We start from the raw sequence: 25,628 nt of genomic DNA on the forward strand, positions 1-25,628 counted from the left end.
AGTAGTAGTAGTAGTAGTAGTAGTAGTAGTGTAGTAGTAGTAGTAGTAGTAGTAGTAGTAGTAGTAGTAGTAGTAGTAGTAGTAGTAGTAGTAGTAGTAGTAGTAGTAGTAGTAGTGACAGTTTAATAGCAGGAATAGTAACAGTGGTAATAGGAGTGATGATGGTGATAGTGGTAGTAATAGTAGTAGTAATAGGAATAGCAATAGTAGTGGTAATAACAATAAGAATAATGGTAATAATCATAATAAAGACAATAATAAAAATATTAATCACATAATCATAATAGTGATAGTAATGATAACGACAGAAGTAATATCAGGATGAATAATAATAAAATAAAAATAATAACAATAATAATAATAGTAGTAGTAATAATAGCAATAATAATATAATGTAATATAATATAATATGAAAATGTTTACAGGGTAGATACAACTTTTTCTTCATCTTGTATGGAGGCTTGTTAATTTTCATCTTAATAAATTGGTTTTTCTTAATTCAGTTTGTTTTCTGTATTCATTCCTTACATTTTTTATGTCGGTTAGCGTGTGCAATCATCAAACAAGAAACTGAAATGATGGATGTGTACTCATCATTTCTTCTCGTCTATAGACGTACGCACTTTGCATAACAGGCATACATCAGTCGTGTATTATAGTATATTTTCTGAACACAATGTTTTTACACATGACGTTAGGAAACTTATGGTATTTTAATCCAGTCACAATGTGTTTCAAAGAATTTGTTTTAAGATTTGCATAAATATAACGTATGGTTTTCAAATCATTTAACCAATTTAATAATTTGAGTGAAAAAAGCGTAAAGTGAATTTTTTAATAAATACCCTGATGAAGTTGTTTTAATTTTTTTTAGACAGAAATTAATAAAATAACTCGTTTTTTCAAAATATGAAGATATCCTGTATCCCATTATGAAGCAATAAAAAATATACAAAAGTTTTTTAGTGATATATCGACAGTAAATTAATTAAATTTTATTCAATTAAAATTATTTGAAACACGAATCGTGATCGGTTCTTATACTATTTAAATGTATACAACTCTGTTGTTTGCTAATTGGCATAAATACTCTACATTTTGCGACAATTGTTGAGTGGACAAATTTTTTCGGGGTACAAAAACTATAAGAAACATATACGTTACAAATGGAAAAATATGAAAATATTTTGAAACGTATTCTCTGTGTAAAAAGTTTTTATATGAAAAATTAATTGGCGCGTTTGAAATGAATCTATTGTTGTATAATATATGAATTCCACTTTCTAACGAAAATTTGTCAATTTCATTTGTTATCCGACATATACTTCTTTTGTTTCACCAATTTTTTTCTTTTTCGAATAATCGACACCACTCTTCCGAGTATTTTTTAAAGATCTCCATAGTAATTAGTGAAATTGCACACATTTAAAACATTTCCCCTTCTTTTTCATTGTAAATATTGAACGAATTTGAATTTCAATTTTATGTAACGATCATCGCCTTTTTTTACAAGCGGCAACTCTACTAAATTTACTAGTAAGTGATAGGATACAATCAATCACTTTATCTTTTATCTAATCAAAGTAATGGTAATCGTTTTGGTAAAAATTAATAACTGTCAGATGAGAAAATGCTTCGATGATACGTTGGAAAAAACTGCATTGTGCTCAAAAGTCAACCTCTTCTAAATCTTTCCTCGTTTCCTTTTAACGATAAAAGGACTTAGAAGACGACATTTTCCTATAATACAGTTTCTTGTGCTACAATTTTATCAAAAGTGAACTTTCCTCGTACCAAAATACATAAGTAAAAAAAAAAAGAGAGAAAAGAAGAGAAGAAGGAGCAGGAATTCTAGTTCTTTGGAGGACTGATGAGCACAATACATAATAACGTGAATTCGGAAGAGGGCATGTGTGGAATCATCACACATTTTGTCTACGTTTATAGAGCGTACTGATTTTTGCCGTTCAACAAGATTATCGAAATGTCAGAAATTGTCATGAAAAATCTTGACTAAATCTGACAAACAATGTTTTCTGTTTGAAAAATCATTCTCTCCCTTGCTCTCTCTCTCTTTCTCATACACATACACGCGCACGCACGACGCACGTACTACACACGCACACACACACACGCACGCGCGCGCGCGTATGCACGCACACACACACATTTTCGTTTTTTCTCGCTTTCCCTCTTCCATACTCTCTTTATAAAGTTGAGAGATATCGTCACGGCAAAATGTTTCTCGCTAACATAGAAATTTAAGAATAACTTCATGGTTGTTAGTAATTATAATTTTAGATCGAATTTACACCATTGCGTTTATCATTTCTCATTTATTCCACTTAAAACAGAAATTCGTTATACCTTTTAAAGTTAACATAACATAAGCAATGATCGTCATACATTAGGGCGAAGTAAAAATACTAATATAAATTTTTTAGTACTTGATGGTAGAAATCTATGAATTCGAACGAATGTCGTTTCGCGAGTCATTACGTCTATCGGCAAATCTTCACAATGCAAATATTTAAAAAATGCAGGATTCTAAGCAGCCTATCTAAACAAGCAATTCTCGAAAATTCAAACATTTCATTCTCTTTCATAAATTCGTATAATAGAAAATAAGGCAATTAATGTAAGTTTGAAATTCTCTTGAGGTGTACAGAAAAAATTTCCTCGAGAAAACGATGCATATTTTAAGTTAAGCTCCTTTCATGTAAATTATAATATTGTGAATGAAAAATATTCAAAATCAGTGTTATTAAAAACAAAATATTAAAAACCTGAATAAACAATGTTAAAATTATATAATCACATGCTTCGAATAAGCCGATAAGAAGCTGGCATACTGCATACAATAAAATATTAAAGTATCATTCGAATGTATATTTAGTTTCTGTAAAATAATACAAAACGGTCAATAAAATATCATAAAATAATTTTAAAAATCAACCTGTTTAATGTATATGCCACAACAAAGAATAGAAACATGCAAAATATCTCAAGAATTATTTGTTGCAGTATATGTTATTAATAAGTATCGAAAATTTACATCGTTCGTCGTGTCTTGTTTTATATTATCTTATCGTTATTGACACAATTTGTTTGTATTTAATATTTCGCATTCTGGCATCGAAATTTACGTTCCTAGTTGTCGGTACTCTAGAACCAAATATGAAAAAATAAGAGCAATTCATTAGAAGGACCATATCGATCGATACAATTATCAGAACTTGAAAAGAAATGTGCAAGTGCCAGAAAACGATTATAAACTTATGCTGAAGGTATATTAATATAATATAAATAACATTACTATTACCAAAGTGAAACGGCAAAAATCAATTACGACTGCCATTGGAAACATATGTATATGAGTACGCGCGTATCGTTTATTATAAAGTATCTAGGTTTTTGTATGATTATATCGATCTTGATCTTATGTGTATACTGCCTTTTAACTTTCTTATTACTGTCTTCTGTATAAATATGTATTGTTGTTAAATCATGCAAACCTCGTTTGTTTAAAGTCCTTCGTCGGTAACAAACTGACGTTTGCAACGTCCTCTTTTCTATTCATCAAAGTAAATAAAAGAGTCGAGTTTACAATGTCAGTGTTCTCCTCTTTCACACTTAAAAGCTAAATCCTAAAGCTGCACTCTTATCATTTATCTATGTATATTGTACAAATAACTAGCATTTGACGCGACTGTTTGCTAGCAATTACTTGCTAAACCGTTTATATTCGTGACATTGTGTATAAAACTCTATTGGAGTATATGCTTACACTGGTAATTCTTATTTTTCCTTCTGTTTAATGCATTTTTAATAATAGTAATTATCACTTTTTCGCTCTCTAGGCCACACAGTTTGGGTGCCAAAATTTATTAACGACGTTTGCACGCGACTAAAGCATTTGGAGTGTTTGCAGAATCGGGCAGGACCCGAGAGGCCAGCTGGGTTCATCCTCACTAGACCATGTTTGTCTGTCCGTGCTCATAAGCAAAGTATCATAAGCTTCTGTGCCGGACGCGGTATATCCGTGCCCAATGTAAGACCAGTCGGCTTCTTAAGATAGACAAATAAAAAAAACTAAGAAGAGAAAGACAAAATGGAAAAAGGAAGTTTCCCTCATGTTTTCCTTTGCATTCCTTCGTATTTCTATTTTTCAACTGAATATTTCTCATTCTTTTTCTTTTTTTCTTCCCCTCCCCCCCATCTTTTTGTTTTTAAAGAAGCCACTCATATATTTTTAAAATCTCCTTTTCTCATAAACGAACGAAGAATTTCTTGTATGATGAATTGCTTTGTTAACCTGTCTTTTATATTTCGTTTTTGTTTTAAGCTGTTAGTTTGAAGCAATGTACTCTTACTAATGTACTCTTATTTTTTCAACACGTTTATGCAGCAATACTATATTTGTAGTGCTTTTGTCTCAAATTATTTCTCATAACCAATAAAACGACGAAATGCAAAGCAATGCAACGGGGAAGGACTTCAAATTTCCTACTGCCCGTTCTCATTTCCCTCTTTTTCTTTTCTTTTTTTCATAAACAGTACGATAGGTTTTACGGTATCGTCATGAACTTCGTATATACAGTATATATAATCACCTAATATATATTTTTGACGGTACCGCTAACGCGACGATAGTATGTGTAATTGGCCATCGCCGTAGTTCCTTTTTATTCTGTTTCGTTTCAGTGAATAGCAACTGGACTCTGCTGGACGCATACTCCAACCATAGGACTGTCTTCCCTTTCTGGGTCTCTTTGTTTGCCGGTTGAGACTGTCGACGGTTGTCTGACTATTCCGTGCGTATCAGTCGTTGAATAACCGTAATTGTAAAAGTTCTGCTGCTGAATCATCGGTGAGGTCATCATCGCAGGCAGATGGGGTATACCAGGGAGAATTAGGCTATTATACGATCCAAGAGAGCTTTGTATCAGGGAACTGTCTACAGATTGCATGGACATCGGGCCGGATGCAGACACCCCAGTGGCCGAAGTTGACGGATAGTTTGTTGTAACAACGCGTCGATTCCCCAAATGACGAGGTGATGACTCGCACTCCATTGGCTGATAGCCACCAGGGAGACTTGATACTTGCATCGGATTGCCACTGTTGTTGCTTCCCTGTCCTGACATGGTTACCAGTCCTGGGACATTAAGAAAACACAACCTTAGATAAACAGATTAATCATTTTCACACTAATGCAAAGATCATCCAATGGATTACTATCTCTTACTATAGAATGTCACTATAAGAAAGTTAAAACAAATAAAAAAGTTTTCAAAATACTACGGGGATACATTCCAGGCATTGAACTTAACGTTTCGTTTTCCTCTCGTATAGTCAACAGTTCTGATTTAGATTTCATTGATATCTAAATATACCGATACCGACTGATCAATGATCGATATCTAAGCAATAACCAACTGTTCATCTTTGTTTCGGGTCAATCGAAAATGTAACAAGTTTAAACATATTTTACCAAAATTATGATTCATATACATAAAATTAGAAAGACGATTTCTAAGAGTTGCGTCTTTTACGAAATTGTTATTTCATATAATTTCTATTTTATATAAAGTATTCTATAAATACATTTATATTATCTGTTATTTGCTAGCTATATCAGAATAAATATGATAAACTTATGAGGTAAAAATAAATTTATAAAGTGAAAAAAGTAATATGTTTTTTGTGTTTTTAATGACATATTACTATTGTATTAATAATGTTATAACTGCTCTTTTTATTAGATTTTATAATTAGATACTGTTACATTTAAAGGACAATTTTAATAAGAAGCCGATAAAAAAGCTTTCTTAATGTTATCACATTAATATTTTATGTAATGTATTTTGATTTATGTTACAGAAGTGATTAAATAAGTTAGACTAAATTAAAACCAACTAAATATTGTAGTTATTCATTCATGGTAAAGTGCAATTAATTAAAAAAGTATTGTTACGCTACTCTTTAAAATCGTCTTCCTTTGTATTCTATGATTCCTTATTATTTAGAAATATGTACTTTTTAGGACACTATATGCGTACATAAAATTACAATTAGTTATACATTAACTATATAAACCATTTTAATGAACATTTAGATAGTCGCTTTCAGGTAAGAATGTACAAGTCAGAAAGAAGAAATCATACTAAAAAAAATGAATGTAAAACGATAAATGTGCAGATTATAAATCAATAAAATGTTTACTGCAACAACGGAATTTAATGTTTCGTTATACGATGAAGATGCACTTCGCATGCTATATGCAAGCAGTTAAAGCATGCATGAAATAAATTACAAGACAATGAAGTAGTTGCTCTACAGAATAAAAACTTAATACAGATATGCAAATTGAATTACTTTTAACAAGAATATGTTCTCTGAAAACGAAAGAATTAATAAAAAAATATATATGCAATAAAATATATGTCATACATAAATTATTGTTATTTGTTATACTTGCATTTCTCATAACTGTGGATATAAACATTACAAAGAACATATTCTTAGAATGCTATTTAATATTTACTGCTTTTAAAATCTAATGTATTTCATAATAATATAATAATTTAAATAATAGAATTTATGATAATAAATATAAAACTTATAAGAGTACACTGTATCGAAGAACAGAGACACGGGCAATCAATATGAATCCGTCTCTCATATTTAAAAAAATCAGAAGTGCAAGTTCTTTTATTCAAGCAAGCAAGGCTTCGTATATTACATCCGAGGTCAGGATATGATTATCAGGGACATTGTTAGTCTTTTAGCTTGTAGGATTGTTTGTTAGACAGAACTTACTTATGTTAGTAAGTAAGATTAGGGTTGGGGCCTAGGACAGGTCGTCGCCGCCCCGCGGATACGACAGTCATCGAGCCACGTACTGTCCCCCCATCATATCTACGGGCAACAACAAGTATCGTTTAGTTTGCGCAGAAAATAAAATATATCAGACAAATATACATTTTATGTTGATATTCACTGATATTATATTATGATTTATATCTCTACTAAAATGTAATTATTAAAACAGTTCTTCTATTTAAACAAATTTTTAATAAATATAAATAATTATACTTTATAAGTGCCAATCTTTTGTTTATTTCATAAATAATTTTTATTTATTATGAAATATGTAACTATATAAGCAAATGTCTTATTTTCTGCACAAATTAAAGCCTGCCTAAATCTTCAATACAATGCCGCAGTTCCTTAAAAAGTTCAACACAAGAGAGTCACTGTATTGCTCTAATTCATTAACTTTTAGATATGTATAATATTTCTAAATTATCGCAGAAGCTTGAACTCAATTGGATGTTAAATTATAAACACTGAATTAAAAAACATATTTATATGTATGTTACTTCAATTAGATTTTATATAGATTTATAGATTTTATATATTTATATAAAGAAGTACATTTTAGCTGTATAAGACAAAAGTTGCTATACATTATATGAAAAGCAAGTAGAAACAATCAGACAAATTTTCAATCATAAGATTGTACAAATTTTTTTATAAGTTAAAATAATTAATTAACAAAGTTATAAATTTAACGTATAGCCAGAATGTCAACTGTATATTTACTGAAACTGTGTACTTTTTAAGCAATATATAGTCTCTTTGCGATTATTTGCTTAATCCGTGTAATTATTACACATTTTATATTGTAAACAGCACGTGCGTTTATTAAATAAACAGAAATCTATTAGTAGATTTAGATTTATTCTAAATAAAGAAATATCAAATATAACTTTATTTAAAATTGATGTAAAAAAATTAAATTATCCACCTAAAATTTTTTATTTATATATTATCACATGATTTATTTTACTAAAATTTAGTTCATTTTATTTACCAGTGTAGTTTATCTAATTTTATTTTATTTATCAGTGTAGGACAACTTAACGAGTGAAGATGATTAAAAATCTTACTGAAAGTAGAATAACTGTATTATATACAAACTGCTTAAATTATGATTTAAAACCAATGGTAACAGGTAAAAAAAATACCAGATTTAAAGGAAAACATCTTTATCCTTCACGCGTGTAAAACGACCCAGTAAGCAAAAAATGCTGCTTTATGCATTATGAAGTTTTAGTAACTTACCATGATCTTGGCTCATCGATACCACTGCCGGGCTCGTGTTAGCACTGTTGGCAGCAGCAATATTTGTGTTGGTCCCCTCGTCGGCTGTACGCTTAAAGAAATTGTGCTGAAGTGCATAATACGGTGTCACTCTTGTTTTCGGATCAAAGTCTAACATTCGCAGGATCAAGTCTTTGAATTTGAGGTAATCGGAAATTGAATGACCAGGTTCACCTATCCTTCTACCACCAGGGCCTCCGCTTTCGACACCTAAGATATCATGTAAGCGTCTTGTACCAGGAGGTTTGTACTTTTTACCATCCTTTGACTTTTTCAGCACATACGAGCCATCCGTGGGGACTTTGTCAAAGTATTTCCGCGCTTTATGCGCTTGGTCCAATATATGTTTCGGTGGCATTCCTAGTACTTCTACAATTTTATTCATCTGATCGACCTGTGAAAGAAAAAAATGAATAATAAATAAAAAATACTTACTTTTCAATAAGAATTACGTACATTATAATGTTGCAATGAAAAACAATTATGTATTGTAGATTAAATGATTATATATTAAATATATTATAATACATGAAATAAATTAATACTAAAATACTCTGCAATCAAATTACATCATAGGTGAGAGTTCAATAAGTTAATAATATAACTTAATAAGTTATAATTGCTACCTCATTGGCCCCACTGAACAGAGGTTCTCCTGTATGCATTTCAACTAAAATACATCCTAGACTCCACATGTCTATCGCAAGGTCATAAGGTATTCCTAATAAGACTTCAGGAGACCGGTAAAACCTGGATTGAATATACTGGTATATCTACGAGTAATATTAACAACAATTAGTTTCTGGATATTATCAAATTATGCTATGCCGTCAGATATTCACCCTTTGTCCAAGTTGACATGAACTACCAAAATCCACTATTTTTATCGCACTTCGTTTGGGATTGCACAAAAGTATGTTTTCGGGTTTCAGATCACAGTGAATGATGTTCAATTCCGGTGTAGACAGGAACAAAAGGGCAGTACACAGTTGCTGTGCAAACTTCCTTGTTAAGTTCAACGACACTCCTCGAAAATTCGTATTTCTAAGTAGATCATATAGATTATACGATAACAGTTCAAATACCAGACATAAATGATTCCGCCACATAAAATGCCTTTTTAGTTTAACTGTAATTAAAAAATTTGAATTATGAAGTAATTATAAATAATTTGATTTAAGCAGTACGTATATATATATCTAATTATAAAATACAATAACCAACCTATATAATATTTGTTGTCGGTATCCGCCCTGTTCATCATTTCTAATAGCCTCACTTCGATTTGCGCTTGATTTAGAAAAGGTTTTTTGTTCTTGATAATTTTTATTGCCACTTGCGTTTGTTCTTCATGATCAAACGCTTTTACTACTTGGCCAAAACTGCCTTTACCTATAAAATGCAAATATTTCATGTCATAAAAATTATATTTATCGTACTTTACCACTCATAAAGATATATATTAAAGATTGTATTTAACTATTTAATTTAACTGGATATTTAAATCTTTGATATTCATATAGAGTATTGCTAAAGGAAACAGTCTTCTTAAAAGATGTACATAATTAGATATTACTAAATGTATTACAGATAAAATAGAGAAAAATGTCTCAGAAATATTTAAAATACTCATATTTAAGAAGATAAGCATTAAAGAAATGATTAAAAGCACTAATATTTACAATGGTACATATAATGTAATAAAACAATAAGTTTATCCAAATAAATTCTAAAATTAGTTGTAGGATTGTACTATAATTACAAATAATATTGCTGAAAATAGTACATATATTAAGAATAAGTCAATGATTTTCGTAAATTTAACTTTGCATAAAAGAATACGCTTATATATAACCACATTGAGAATTTTCTACATTTATCTATTAGCTACAGGTATTTAGCATTATGAGAATATCTTTTACATTGTTTTCCCTCTTCTCCCATTTTACTTAAGAAGGTTACTTTTCTCAGAGATACTTTGTACATTATTTTTATATAACACTCTTTTGTAATTTTTCCAGTTCTGTTGTTATATAATATTAATAACGGATTCCTCGTTATAAATGACTCATATTTAATAGAATAGAACATAGCCGAGCATCTTTATAGTCTAAAGCATTATTACCTATTAGCGAATCGATCTCATAACGATCGAGGAACTTTTCCCCATTCTTGATAATATAATCATGATTATCGTCATCCCAACCATCGTTGTACAATTTTCTTTCTTTTTTATGGGAACCATCTTCTCCTTGCATCTGTTGCGCCCTTCTCTTTTTCTTAGCATAATAAACCTATGAAAAAAACGAGCAAATTAATGAAGCAGAAAATTATATACATACACAAAATTATATATTACAGGTTATAAAATGTTACATTAGACAATATAAACTATTAAAAATTTTTTTAAATATTAAAAGGATATCTTATTTTATAATAATTTGATTATTAAACAGAGTCAGAATTCAAATAAAAATTATTAGTTTTCAAATAAATGCAAGTATTATAACATATTTTATGCACAAAGTATTTGTATTTTATTTTCAAATGCTTTTGTTGGTTTTTCCATCCTTTCTCATACATGGATTAGTTAGTATTCAATTTTTTCTAATGGTAGAATGGATTAAGCAAAAAATAAAATGAAAAAAAAAATAGCATAAACAAAACGTGGAGTTAGTCAAATCCAAGTAAAGATAAAATAAGGATAAAGAAATTGAAAGACATAACTTGTAAGTGACAAGATATAATTAAGGAAGATAAAATTATTCCATAAAAGAGATAAGTGCAAAATAAAAATTAATGAAGACTTATTGTATGAATATTATTATAAAAAGAATTTAAAAATTTGAAGAAGCACAGAACACTGATTTAATTCTTCTGCACTTTTTATTCATTAATGCATTTGACAGGTTTCTTTTATCAATATTTTATATCACAATAGTATTTTTAATGATAAAGGCAGAAACAAACAAATAGAAATAAGCTGTACAAAATAAAGATAAAAAGTTAGTAGTTGAGTTAAATGTAAGGTTTGTCAAGAAAATAAATATATATGTTTAGCATCAAAGAAAAGTAGAAGTATAAAACACTATAATAATGTTGTATTGCATATGATATTATTATATTATTACGTTATGCTATCATATTATTGTAAATTATCTCTCAATAGATTAATTGGGCAATTATTATAATATAATAATCAATAAATTATTGATAGAATGAAAAGTTTCCGACGAACTTCATTGAAGACATAGAAGAATGAAGAAAGAAAGAAATAGAATCTTGGACTGTCTTTAGAAGAATGTAGGATATTTTCGTATCTTTTTTTACAATGTTATAGAAAATATTTGAGAATTTTGAAGGCACTATAATTTTTATTATAAGAGATACATATAAATCGCAAGTTTATCTGTTATTATTTGTTTTCCATCCAAAATTAAATGATCTTTTGCTTATAACATTTTCATTATTTTACTTAGTGATGTACGATCTTGTTTATATTAATAAAAATTATACAAAAATGTTTATATTAATAAAAATATAAATTAAAACTGTTTTAGATTCTAAATATTTACAAACCATTTGCTATTATTTCTTTTATAAAAGAAAAAAACAATGAGAAGTATTACTATAGGTTACCAACGAAGCCATTAATTATGTCTTTATGTTTAACAAAAGAATGGACAGCTAGGAGAGAAAAGAAGGTGAATAAATAAGTATGTAGGTAAGTATGTAGTTAAAGAAGTTACGTGCGTAGATGAGACAAAGCAGAGGAAGAGGTGGGTATACTGTGAAAGACGTGGAGGAAGATGGATAAGAAAGGAAGGGGTACGATAAAGATAACCAATTAATTTGCACATAATATTAAAGGCAAATATATTTGAATATTGATTATTTGTGCTCTAAACACACCGAATAAATCTAATGTAAACGAACGACTATTGAGCAGAGGTTAGTAACAATTATTTATTATAAAAATCATTTATCGACATAATTTCCATCCATTACTGAATTCTTTACTATTATTATTGAAAATCGAAACAAAGGAAACAGAATACGTATTGTCCACTTGTAAATTTTGTATTCTTAGCCTTTTACCTTTTTACTACCTTAACTACGTCAATAATTATTTAATAGTAATATTCAATAATGTTTAATTATTGTAAAAATCAGTAGCATGTTATGTTTGATGTGACAGATTTTCAAACTATTCTTCTGTGAATCGAAGTCAAGATCCAAGGATAGTATAATTTTATAATTTTATCAAAAGAATAACAGTAAACAGACTTGAACAGAAAAAGAAGCGTAATTGGAAAACGATAAACGATTTGTTAAATGAAAAGTATCTTTCACCTCGTTGATGTGCTTGTAAGTTTTGATGAGATCTACACTGAGTTTCCTAAGAGGTGCCGTAGCTGGATCACGAAACCTATGGGGTATCCTAGCTTGCATAGCGTGTATATCCGCGGGGGTTTCTTGCGGAACCCCGCCAGTACCGCCACCGGTACCGGCACCCCCACATACTGTAGGAGGTAATGGCTCCTCAGCTACCAGACGACCGTAAAGGGGCGCGCCGCCGCCTCCACCACCGCCACCGCCTGCACCCGCCCTTCCGCTTACTGAAAATTAAACATTACCAAATTAATACTAATTATTAATATATTTATCCTCGGTGATTAGTTTATTTATTACTTTTAAAGGCTATCAATCGACATAGCTATATAACTTGCCTTAATATTTCTCCTACTCTAATTGGCAGGAAATAAATATTAAAGTATTTAATTACTTAATAAATTAATTTTGCGAGTCATTCGTTGAATGATGAATACTAATTCCTCTAGTTATAAATTGAAACTATCTAAATAAGAGAATTCGAATCTGATCGTTGACGGTCATAATTTAGAATTAAAATGTAAACAGATCAATCGTTACAATGAGATTAATTTCTCATACAATACATACGATACAATCATATCTACTCCCTTCTTTTAAGACCTAAGGTATAAATTATCGATTTTAAAATCTTCTTTTGATATTAAAATCGTTGGTATTTAATTAGTATTTGATACTAAAGACGAAAGTTCACTTAAAAGTAGTTTAGTCACGGTATACACAGCTCGTATGTACAATGTTACAGTACATGTGATTGAGAATCCACGCAACGAGGTCACGAAGACTGACATAGGTCGTGCGATAACTAGCACGCATTCCGCTTCATTCATGTTTCTTGATATAGACTGACTTTCACCCATATACAACCATTCTCTAAAACTGCCCCTAGAGAGTATTCGTAAATGTACACCACCTAGTCTTTCTCAAGTAGCTACTACCAGTCACAATCTTTGTTGAATAAATGAGATATTTTGTGATAACTGTCATGTAAAAATTGCGTTCTATATTATATGACAATTTTCTGAAATTATTTTATAAACAGGTAATAGTGTAAGAGATGAAAAGAAATATTTTTATAAATACAAGCCATTAGATGAAGGAAAAAGAGTACTTTGTTACAATTTATTTGTTATTAAAAGATGTATGTAATTTGCGAAACAAGATAAAGTGCATCAATGCATCGTACAACAGAACTATTACTAATGAAAAGTACATTAAATATAATACGTAGTCTTAGTATAAAACATACTAGTAATTACAATGTTACGAAATGTTCAAACTATTTCTTCCATTCTTGACCTTACATAACTTTGAAGTTCATAATAGATCATATATTTAGTTTAATCCGAGTTAATACCACATGTTATTAACTTAAATAAAAATAAAATAATAATTTAATCAAAAAAGCTTGTGAAAATATACGTTTTTCATTTTTATATAAAATTATTGATCAATTGATTACAAATTAATAGTAATAAATTATATGTTATTAAGTAATTGACTTTTTATGGTATCTATTCATAGATGAATTTTTAGTAATATTTAATAGATCAATATAGAGCAAACTATAACAGTTTCGAAAAAATAAAACAATTTGAACGATGTCCCTCCGTTTGATTGCTTCAATTGAGCTTACCGGGTGGCTTGAGTATTTATCGCAGCCCCACGTGGTGAGAATCTCTGTGTAAGGGTCGAATCGTGTTCTGTTACCGAAGACGACGACGACAACGACGACGACAACGACGACGACGACGACGACGACGACGACAACGACGACAACGACGACAACGACGACAACGACGACAACGACGACGACGACAACGACGACAACGACGACAACGACGACAACGACGACAACGACGACAACGACGACAACGACGACAACGACAACGACAACGACAACGACAACGACAACGACAACGACGACAACGACAACGACGACAACGACAACGACGACAACGACGACAACGACAACGACGACAACGACGACATAACGCAACTGCTTGTTTGGTACGAGTATGGTACGAGTACGGTATTTAATCGTAATCTTTTGATCTTAATATTTAATGCTTCCAAAATATTAAATGTGTTATTGTAATAAAGGTAACTTATTGTTTCGCTAATTTACTTCTTCGAACGTGCTCAAATATAAAAATTGTACGTTCGAAGTACATTATATATATCATTTCGAATTTCTCGATTGATAATTGTGAGAGATAATTCGATAATTAAATTAGAAACTTAAAAAAACATAATTCAAAGAACTTTACTTTCTTTCCTTAATAAACTCCTCCCAATTTTATTTAAATTATTCATCTTAATGTTTGTATAGGTTTATATTACATTAATTTATAAATGACCTAGTAAATGAGCAAACGCAAACTTTGATCTATCATATTTAAAATCACTAGCGCAGTTTTAATGTACGTACAAACTATTCGGTATTACGTACACACTATTATACTTGAGGCTAATATTGAAACAGCATAGGTAAATATGCTTATTGGACGTGTACACAGCCAACATATTTTCATGAACATAATACATATGTATATTTTTTTATTGAGTAACTGCTTTAGAGTAGGCGATAACCCTCTTATAAAAACTGAAGTATGCATCACAGGTGAAATATAAGCATCGCCAAGTTCGAAAGAAGTTTTAACATGGATGTAAGATGTAAAAGGTATGGTCGATTATAAAATAAGATATAAGAAATCATAATCGGTCATTGACGTCTGACAAACGATCACCTCTTTCGAATAGGTTGAACAAAATGTTGGTAACTTTTGCGCAATTTTTCTATGACATTATTAACTTTATAACACTATCATTTGCTCATAAAGAGTTGAGATGTAATCAAATTAATAATAGCTACTATACAAAAAAGGTACTGATTCAATACGATTAATTTTCAATTGGATCGTAAATAATCTATATTAGTTTGGATTCAGTTACTTTATTTAAAAGTACTTTATTTTAATCTATATGCTATGTTTTGCATGACAAAAATCATAAATAACATTTATTACATAAGACACAGAATACAAATTAAAATCAAATGTCTCAAAATTAACCCAAATCTATCTCAAACCTTTATTGTCATCTATGATCCAACGATGCCAGATGAAAGTTAAGAAATGAAAGTATATGTATTCCATTAAAAACTATAATGAAAACGCTCTTCTTTTTATTACAGTGATTTAATAATTAAAAAATTTGAATTATTAGGTTATGAATTATATAAAAAATCTGAGTATACTAAGCAAATAAAAATTAAATTTAAGAAAGCAAACAAAAATGACTACTATTCTTTGAACAATAGTGATTTTAGTGATATTAATGATTTAGATACATTTAAAGGTATTTAGGGAATTAAATAATACAAAGAATAGCACAAATAGTATGCACGTTACGATATTTATCAAACACTAATTCGAAGATTTAATTTCTCTTCGTTTTATATCCATAGAAATGAAGTTTTTATAATATTTAGAAAAGAAGAAATAAGAATGTGCACATGAAATTGTAAATGAGATGCAAAATGTTATGATCTCCATAAACCGAGCGAATATTTTAAAAGTTAATTTATTTTGCGAACTTTAAATGTTTCCGACGTAAATGATAATATTTAAATAATATTAATGTAGCATAATTGATACATTACGAATACAATTATTAAATTGTATTGCACAATATTATATATATGATATATGTATATACATGGGACAACACAGTAGTTATAAATTCTGCTGTACTGTTATCGTAAAAAACAAATAAGTTTCCTGTATTAAAATATATTGCGGAAACGGTACCGCTGCACAGATAATTGCATCGTTAGCGCACCGTTTCACTATAAGCATTCTTCAATGAGAGACATGTTTGTGTAAGACTATAAGGCTTTTTATAAATGGATGAATTTCTTATTACGTAAAATGCAGGTAAATGATCTTGTTGGAGATTAATTTCCTTAAAAATGAGAGCGGAATATCTACATTTAAAATTGTGCTTTCATTAAAAGATATTTCATATATCGTAATTAATATTCTTATTCTTATAATTAACTCTTTCTATAGAACACTAAAACTTTTTGTGATCAAGTAAGTATTTTGATTTCCCTTTAACTCTTTCCTTTATGACTTTTTGTGCACATATACATCAGTGATCACTGCGTGATCACTATTGTCACATATATGTGTGCATCAATATACACTGTTCTCCCTGTTAACAGTATAGTTGTATTGAAAGTTGTCTGAAGCAAAAAATTGAAATATTATAAGCAATTTACATTCGATAATCAAGTCTTGCTATTTTGAATTAAAATCAAAGTTTAAATCGATCTTTAATATAGAAGTGTAACCTTCTGTCTTTGCCCAATCTGATTGATAATTGATATCACGAGTGTCACTGGATATTATGAAGCAAAAAAAGTGGAATCGTTTTTTGTGTGTTATCCACTTTTCAACTATAATAAAATAATGAATAAACAAATGTAATGAGGTTCACAATTTAAGATAACAGCCAAAAATGGAAAAAATCTATTTTGTATGTTTGAAGTTAGAAAGATGAGATAGTTTTGCAATTGTTAAAATAGAAGTTATAAAATCTAGATTTTAATCTCTACACACCATATACATTCTTAAAATATGCAACCTGTTTTGCTGTCCGGATATATGTATGTCTACGCGTGTTTTGTCTCATACACACACTTCTACAAAACTATACAGATCATAGAAAAGTACATTTACCGACTAAATACAAACTGCGAAAGTAAAATACTTCCACCACCACTGAATGTCATTTTACTTTTCTCTCTTCTAGAACACTGCGTTTGTATTTTGACAACGTATCGGCATCAAGATTGTCACGCCTAAAATAAGCATAAAATGACGAAAAGAAAGAGATACGTGAAGGTGGGCGAAATGTTTTCCAGAATGCAGAAATATATATAAGCGAAAAAGAACAGTACAGGTAAAAGGAAGAAAAGAAACAGAGATATATCGAACCTGTTAGGAAGAAAATAAAAAATCAATTTTTGCACAGCTCCTCCGAGAGATTACAATAAAAACAATGAGTATACCTGTGAAAACATAAAGGTTAGCAAAAGATAAACAAAAACGATAAAAGGAACAGATTGAAATGAAATAAAAATGAGAAACGAAAAGAGGAGAAAGAAAAAAGTAGTTTTGGATAATCGTTTGGCAAGGAACGACGGAAAAGAATAACGCGGAGAGCGAGGCGACGCAGGATCTCTGTCCTGTAGGATGACAGCGCACGGAAAGAGCTCGACCGGAGGAAGGAGATGGGAGAGTAGAGAAAACAGAAGAGAGGATAAGGGCAGCCAGCATAGCAACAGAAAGACAGCTTCAAAACGAACAGTTGAGCGCTTCTGGTGCTGTTGCCGATGGTGTTGCTCGCTCTTGCTGTTACCGTTACTGACTACGGAGCTCTGCCTGTACGATCTGCATGGAAAGAGAAAAGGAATGGGAGAGGGAAACGAGAAAGTTGGGGCGCGCGCGCGCGTCCACGAGCGCACGCTGCCGCGTGTATATGTGAATGAGATAGGGGGTGAGCACGATAGCAAAAGAGGAGAGTCGCGTATTGATCGTGTCGCACGGGGGTGGAGTAACCGCCGACCGACTGGCTGGTCTGTCTTCTATACCGGCGCGTGTTGCGTCCAAAGAATGAGACGGAAAATGTAAAAAGAGAGAGAGTAGCCCTTCGAGAACAGGGCCTCCGTCTGTATATCAACACCATAGGCTATAATAGAAAGTATCGAGGACGACCGAGAGAAAGACAGTGCGTCGCCTTGAAATCAGGTGACCGCGACTTCTATCAGTTATTCATTTTACTTCTCCTTTTGATGCTGGTTTTTTACCTTGTATTTCCATACGAACAAATGAGAGAGTATATTACGCATCGATTGCTATCAAATCCCCCCACCCCCTTCTTTCACGAATCAACAATGGATACACGAGCGGAACCAGTTAATTGGATAATCAAATTCGATATTTCTTGACTTAACTGGAAGAAAAACAATGTGAAATGATACGTTGGTATCGTTCATCCAAACTTATTTACATCTGCTACCTGTCGCTCGCAGGCTTCACGTACTTCTGTGCTTTACGTATTTAGGTTGCATATAATCATATCCTTATAGTTCTGTTTAAGTTATATAGTGTATATATTTGCGACACATTCGAGAACTTTAATATTAAAGGTTTTATTTGAATATGTATGATATTTCAAATTTCCTAATACATTGCAATATTTCGAATTTATGTATCTATGTTTCATCATTTAATTTTCGATGCAAAAACAGATATATGATACTGTTAAATTTAATTATCACACATACACATTATTAACTCAATCCATATAATCATTTATTTTAAAAAACACATAACGCATTAAGATTTAACGAGAATTACGCTTTATCTAGTATGTGTTTTAAATATAACTAATAAATATATAAATTTAATATATATTTCTGACCTTATCTCCTTCCTTCACTTTATTATGTTCTCTTATTCATGTCTACGTATATAATATTCATCATAAATCTTCTGAATTATATAATATTTTTACACAGAAATTTTCCTATGTTACAGAATGGTACTATATGTAATGTGTAATATCATTGTGATTACTGGAAACGAAAAGTCATAATAGTAACGTAACACAAAATTAAAGCTCAAATAATATTAAATGAAGGCAGAAACGGATAACAATAAGTTTTGCATGCAACATATTTGATGATATAGTTAAAGTATCTGTCAATGAGTACGTGATTAAGACTCATGCATATAAGCTTTTATTAATTACATTAGAGAATAATAATAAAAACTTAAAAAGAAACATTGAATATGATAATGATAATTTTCTCTTTTATTTAATGAATTAATATGTACCTTATATAAATTCAATCAATTTTTATAGTATTGTCAAAAATATATAAGATCTATATTCAAGGTAAAACCCAATTACTTTATTAAATGCATTTGTTATTACTAATTTCTTCTTGATTACTCTTAAATTACATTCCCATATTAAATATATTGTTTTTTTAATAAAAATTCTGACAAATTCTGTCCCTTTCAACCGCGATTAGATAAATAAAATGATTGTTAGACGAAGATTATCATGTCAAATGTTTAATGATTATCAATATAACTTATTAATTGTTTGAAAGCGAAAATAATTCTTAAAAAATAAGTCAATCTTTTTTCAGACATCATCAGATATCAATATAGGTATCGTACATTGATTATTAGTCTAAAGATTAATTACTACAATGGATTCTCATTAGATCATACAATAAACCAATTCCTATAGATCACATTTAATCATTATTAATTTACATAAATCTTATACTTTGCTCTTTAACAAAATGAGTTTACGCAATTGTACTTTTATATAATAATAAACACCGATTCTTTACCTTTATGTAACTTGATTATGTATATCGAATTTCAATCAAACCTGACTGATACTACAAACGAAACGTAATTGTCATATGAACAATACACTTCCCAGTTATATGTAGAGTATTTTCTTGACAAATTTCGAAAACTTTTTAGAGTCTGCTTATTCAGCTCACAGCAGCAGTATCTATTGCGTATTGAGAAAGGGCTAGAGCAGCACCTCTCTCTTTTGCTACACTAATTATTAACATGTTTCTTATCATCAAAAAATTATAAGAGATGTGTTATATGTTACCGATTCATATTCTCAGTTACACAGCTTGTTTGTTACAGAATTTGCAATGGTATATCAAACAACTCCTAGAATATTTGCAAAATCTATTCACCTAAACTACAAATTAAAATTAAATACGATAATAATATCCGCACAATATCGTATAACAAATATCACTACTATTAATTTATAGATTTTTAATTCATATTACATTATAAATCCTCAAAATACGACTTTCTATAACATATATGTACTATCTACATATCTTTCAATCCTTATATTAAAATATCTTACATAATGCGGAAAATATTGCACGAATATAACCATATTTTGATTAGATTCTAGAATATAATTCTATATTCTAGAATAATAACAAAATACAAAATAATATCGTCATTCTTTAATTACGAAGATCACGGAAGAAAGAGAATACATATCGTGATACTTTACGCGTAGAATGTTCTTCAATATTCTTTGTTATCTCCGTAGATATTCTAGTTCTTCGGAAAATTTCCTATACCTCCAAATTTCCATTTGAAAAAATGTTTTTCATCCGACAGGTTCAACTCTTGCCAGTGTCGGTTCTTTAATCAGAAGATATAAAATGAAGTTAAAAGTAGAAGAAAGCGAAAACACAAAGACATGATGCTAGGGGGATAGAGTGCCAAGTCGAAAATATATATCAGTCAGTAGCCAGCCGGACAGTCTAGTCAAAGTCTTTGAATTTTTCGAGAGTCGCCGAGTTCAAAAATGGATCTCACTATACTATTGCCAACGTTTCCTCGCCACTTATAAATTTGACTTTCTCTTTTCTCATTCACAATGTATATATCTGTTGTGAACAGGGTGAAGTTGCCACTTCTAATGCGAATTTTTATAAAAACTAAACGGCACTCGTTTGTCCACGATTTGTTCACATTTGTTCAACTAAAATTCTCGTTGGTCCACTCTTCAAAAAAAAAATTATCAGTTTTTTTAAATTTCCATTGGATGATAAATCTTTTTTGAGAGATGGATATTCTAGGTAGTCAAACGTGAACAAATCGTGGACAAACGAATGCCATTTGGTTTTTATGAAACTTCGCATTTGGGGGTGCCAACTTCACACTGCTTTTTTTAATATGGCGATAACTTTTTTTTGAAGCGTGACCAAACTAAAATTTTGGCTGAACAAATGTGAACAAGTCGTGGGCAAACGAATGCCGTTTTTGTAAAAATTTGCAAACTTCAGTCAGCTTCTGTTTTAAATATTGTCCATCTTGTCACTTTGTTATACAGATTTTCGTTAAAACAATTTTTCATTACAGGCGAAAGAATGAATCACTAATTTAAAAAGTTTGAAATACACGTGCTGATTGAAGCTTTAATATCGTCTTATATGTAAAGTAAACTCTGTGAAAATTATCATTCGCTATACCGATTTAGAACAATATAAGAAAACAAGAAACAAAATTTTGGAGTAAAATTTCAATTTATTTAATTAAAGTGAATTTCTATCTACGCATATCACGCCAATACAATTTAAGATCAAACACATCGTATTATTCTTTATGATTTCTCTAATTAAATTGTACAAAATTGCAACATATTTTCAATTCAAAATTCTCAGATCACAATAAATATCGAAAATTTTCTTAATCATTTTTATCAAACATATTTATTTCGAAAGACTTCTATGTATTATTAAAACCATTTATTAACTAAAATTTTACAAAGATTTTGATTTATATATAAATCATAATTATGAATATAAAATTAATATAAAGTACTATAATATTGTTACAACTATTACTATAGTACTATAATTGTTACTACTTAAAATAAATTATATTTTCATAAATTGCAAAAATATTATACAGTTACAGGATAAAACAATAGACCATCTGAATTACTTTTGATAGTAGAAAAATATGCATCAGATCTTTGTTCTTGCTTGGTTCCGTGGTAGGCATAATTTGATATTAGTGGATTTTTTCATACTTGGATATTAAGGTCAATGTCACTTTTTTATATGGGATGATATGTTTTTCACATACTTTGTGATATAGCATTTTAGGTAGAAGAACCTGTGTGTTTAAGTAGAATGACCTATAGTTGAAGATCATTAAAGATTCTTTAAGATCAACTAGGAATGGAAAATAAATTGCTTTAAGATACCAATCGAATACTTTCGTGTCTTCATGTGTATCCATGAATGTTATTATCAATATATTAGCTTGAAATATGCTAGCGACTAAAGAGCGGGGTTTTATAGTACACAATTTTCCAAAATGCGTTATACAAAAACGCGGAAAGTAAAGATGGTTTATATTTATGATGAATGTCGTAAAGTTATGAGACAGACAGTGCGTTTGTGTACTGAAAGATTTCTCGATCGTGTCAGACCCTTACGTTTTGTCTTTTCAAGCGTTATAGAAATTTTTCATGAAAGCGAAAGCGTGGGTAACAGAAGACGCAACAAACGACTTATGATAGAAGCGCTATAAACATTTTAGCAGCTGTAACACGAAATCCACATGTTAGTATAAGATAACTAGAAGGCGAAAATGGAAACAGTTGACGAAGTAATATTTTGTAAGATACTTCGTTTCAATTTTCACCTTTTCCACATTTCACTTCGCTAACAGTTAAGTAAAAATGAATTTCAAACTCATTTATAATTATGCGAACAGGGCTTATGAAAACTGCAAAACGATGATACACGTCTGACTAAAATTTCGTTTATGGATGAAACCACATTTACACGAGGAAATTAATTAATTTACACGACATGCGCTATTGGTCAATAGATAATCCTCGGTGGCTAAGAGAAGTGGACAGGCAAAGATCTTGGTCTGCATATGTCTGCTGAGAACTTGTTAGTAATTAAATAATTGGTCCATATTCTATCGATGGAACGTTAAATAGTCTTAATACGAGTGAACCTTAACAATCTTTTCGTCAGAATTATTACAAGGACATACTTATTACAAGAACAGAATCATTTCACTCAACATACGACAATCCAGCAAGATAGATACCTTGCTCATTCTGCACGAAATGTTACGGAATTTTTGAACGAACAAATGGCTCGCACGGTCCCTTTTTGACTTAACAGCTTTAGATTTTCATTTGTGAGACTAATTAAGCGAGTACAGCAAGAATATAGTAACATACCAATAATCAAAGACTGCATATAAAAGAGCACATAAGATGAGCTTGCTCTGCGATTGATTCAAATGAAATTCGTCATATGTTATCCGCATTGCAACGTTTTAGAGCATGTATCAATGATCAATATCATCACTTTGAACACTTGTACATACTAACAATGTAAATCGCCGAAGTGTTTGATCAGTGTCTTGAAGTAATTTATTTCCAATCCGACCTGGCCTTGAACGACCTCGAATCTTAAAACACTTCATCTTCAAACACTCTATCAAGAGATAAGTTGAAAAATTTACCATTTCATTTAAAAAAGTGAAGCTGACCTTGATATTCATTATACTTCCATCTATGAAAAAGCTATTAACATCAGGTCATGTTCCCTGAAAACCAAGAAAGTTTGGTCTGATGCATTTTTTTCTACTAGACAGTTATTCAAATCGTCCGTTTTAGATATCCCTACATAAAATCAAATATGAATTTCATGTTGAATACAATATTAAATATTTGATCAAAACAATTTTCAAACCGAAACTTGGGCTGTGAATAATAATCTACCCCTTAAACGGTGATAGTGAAAGGGTTCATTTGTTTGCTCAATTGGAAGAACTAACGCTTCTACAGATGTACATTATTTTTATATACAGCAGATCTTTGAATAGAGACTGTGAAAGTGACAGTGAAAGTTTGGAATGCTAATAACGCCAATTGTCGAACCTATTGTCGATAAGAATCCTTATTTCGTGTACTATTGTATATATCATTATTACTGTGTATTTATTGCAGAGACTATACTATACACGTAATGTATAACACATCTCTTATGGTTTTTTTTGGTAGCAACGGAAATATGAATGATTGCTGAAAAAGGACTTATTCTGTGTTTTCTTAGATAAACAGAGCTATGACGTTATGTTATGACGAGCTGAATAAATTAATTCGAAATAAACAGACGTCCAATTCAAAATTTTTAAACACAAAAATCCACGTTGTACAAAAGTCAACTGCGCGTAGATTTTAAATATTTCCTACCGTGTAAGCCTATAATCTAACCCTAATGTTCTTGTCTGAAGTATAGATATTTCTCAAATATACATAAATCGTATGTTATTGCCATTATAAATGATAATTAAGTATTAGTTAAAATTTTCTTATAGAAATTATTTCAATATAATATTCGACTTTATCATTGTATTTAAATGCGAACAGTGAAACGTACTCGAAAAAATAAAACGATACACGTCATTTACGATACAGTAATCAAGTACACTAGAATGTAAATATATGAATGTATGAATGTTCATGAAAATTTCATCGCATGTTAATTATACTAACTAGAACGTATTTTGTAGTTAGCATCCATCATGAATTTAAATAAAAGGAGAGACAGGAGTGCAACTTTAAAAATTTAAATCATCGATTAACATTTCTAATAGAATTGTAATATTTTAAGTATTTCTTATTATTATTTATTTCATTTAAAGTTGCATCGACTACCAAGGATAAGTATTTGTTATCATTTTAAAATCTAATAAATTAAAATCTTAGTGAATCTTGTAATAGAATGGCACTGCTGCGAAGCAACACGTGTTTCTACATACAAGAACTACTGACTTCTCAAGTCATGTCCTGTCATAAGATATCAATATTTTACATTTTCATATAACACATAAACTATCATTGTTATTCAATGTATCGTAATATAGATATAGTATATCAAAAGGAAAAAACATTAATTGTAATAAAATTTTATAATAGTAAATAGACATTCGAAATATCCGTAATTTCTGACAAATGTAAAACAGAGGTAACACAAAAATTCAGTTTACATAAATTGTATTCGAACTATAGATAAATAAATCAGTGTCTATTAAATTTATTATTTATTCCTGAAAGAGATTCACAAATCTAAAGGATGAAAGAATGAAAAAAAGAAGAATATCATAATTTTGGTGTGTATACTTACATTGTTGCTTATGTCTCGATTCCATAAGGATCATTTGTTCGTGTTTGTGCCATGCAGCATCAGTAGTGTCTGTTCCCGCCATACCCCTCGCACCTGCGGAGGGTGGTTGGACACCCCCACGGCCCCCACCGCCTCCGCCCCCGCCGCTTCCATACTCCATACCAGCGGCACCCTTACCCTTCCCTCCCTCCCACCCTTTCACTTCTGCCCCCGGCAGTCTTCAGACGCTCACAACATGGGGCACGCCAGCCCTCTCAATACC

The 25,628-nt window shown here is 30.4% G+C and overlaps 1 protein-coding gene across 2 annotated transcripts; it reads right to left on the bottom strand.

Moving 5' to 3' along the window:
- Nucleotides 1-390: 390 nt before the first annotated feature.
- mnb (minibrain) lies at nt 391-25,541 on the bottom strand. 2 transcript variants are annotated; one of them, XR_013058727.1, is made up of 9 exons: nt 25,367-25,541; nt 12,523-12,788; nt 10,295-10,463; nt 9,394-9,561; nt 9,012-9,298; nt 8,796-8,942; nt 8,131-8,563; nt 4,614-5,158; nt 391-4,068 (listed from the first exon to the last, which is right to left on the bottom strand). XR_013058727.1 is itself a non-coding variant. In XM_033336298.2 (8 exons), exons 1-8 carry the CDS (start codon nt 25,524-25,526, stop codon nt 4,701-4,703), a joined length of 2,088 nt encoding a protein of 695 aa, XP_033192189.1. In that variant the 5' UTR covers nt 25,527-25,541; the 3' UTR covers nt 391-4,700. The 2 variants fall into 2 exon arrangements, 1 of the variants encoding a protein (XP_033192189.1); XM_033336298.2 differs by having other exon boundaries at nt 391-5,158.
- Nucleotides 25,542-25,628: the final 87 nt, after the last annotated feature.

This window comes from Bombus vancouverensis, chromosome 6, assembly GCF_051014615.1.
Source record: "Bombus vancouverensis nearcticus chromosome 6, iyBomVanc1_principal, whole genome shotgun sequence".
Lineage (NCBI taxonomy): Eukaryota > Metazoa > Arthropoda > Insecta > Hymenoptera > Apidae > Bombus > Bombus vancouverensis.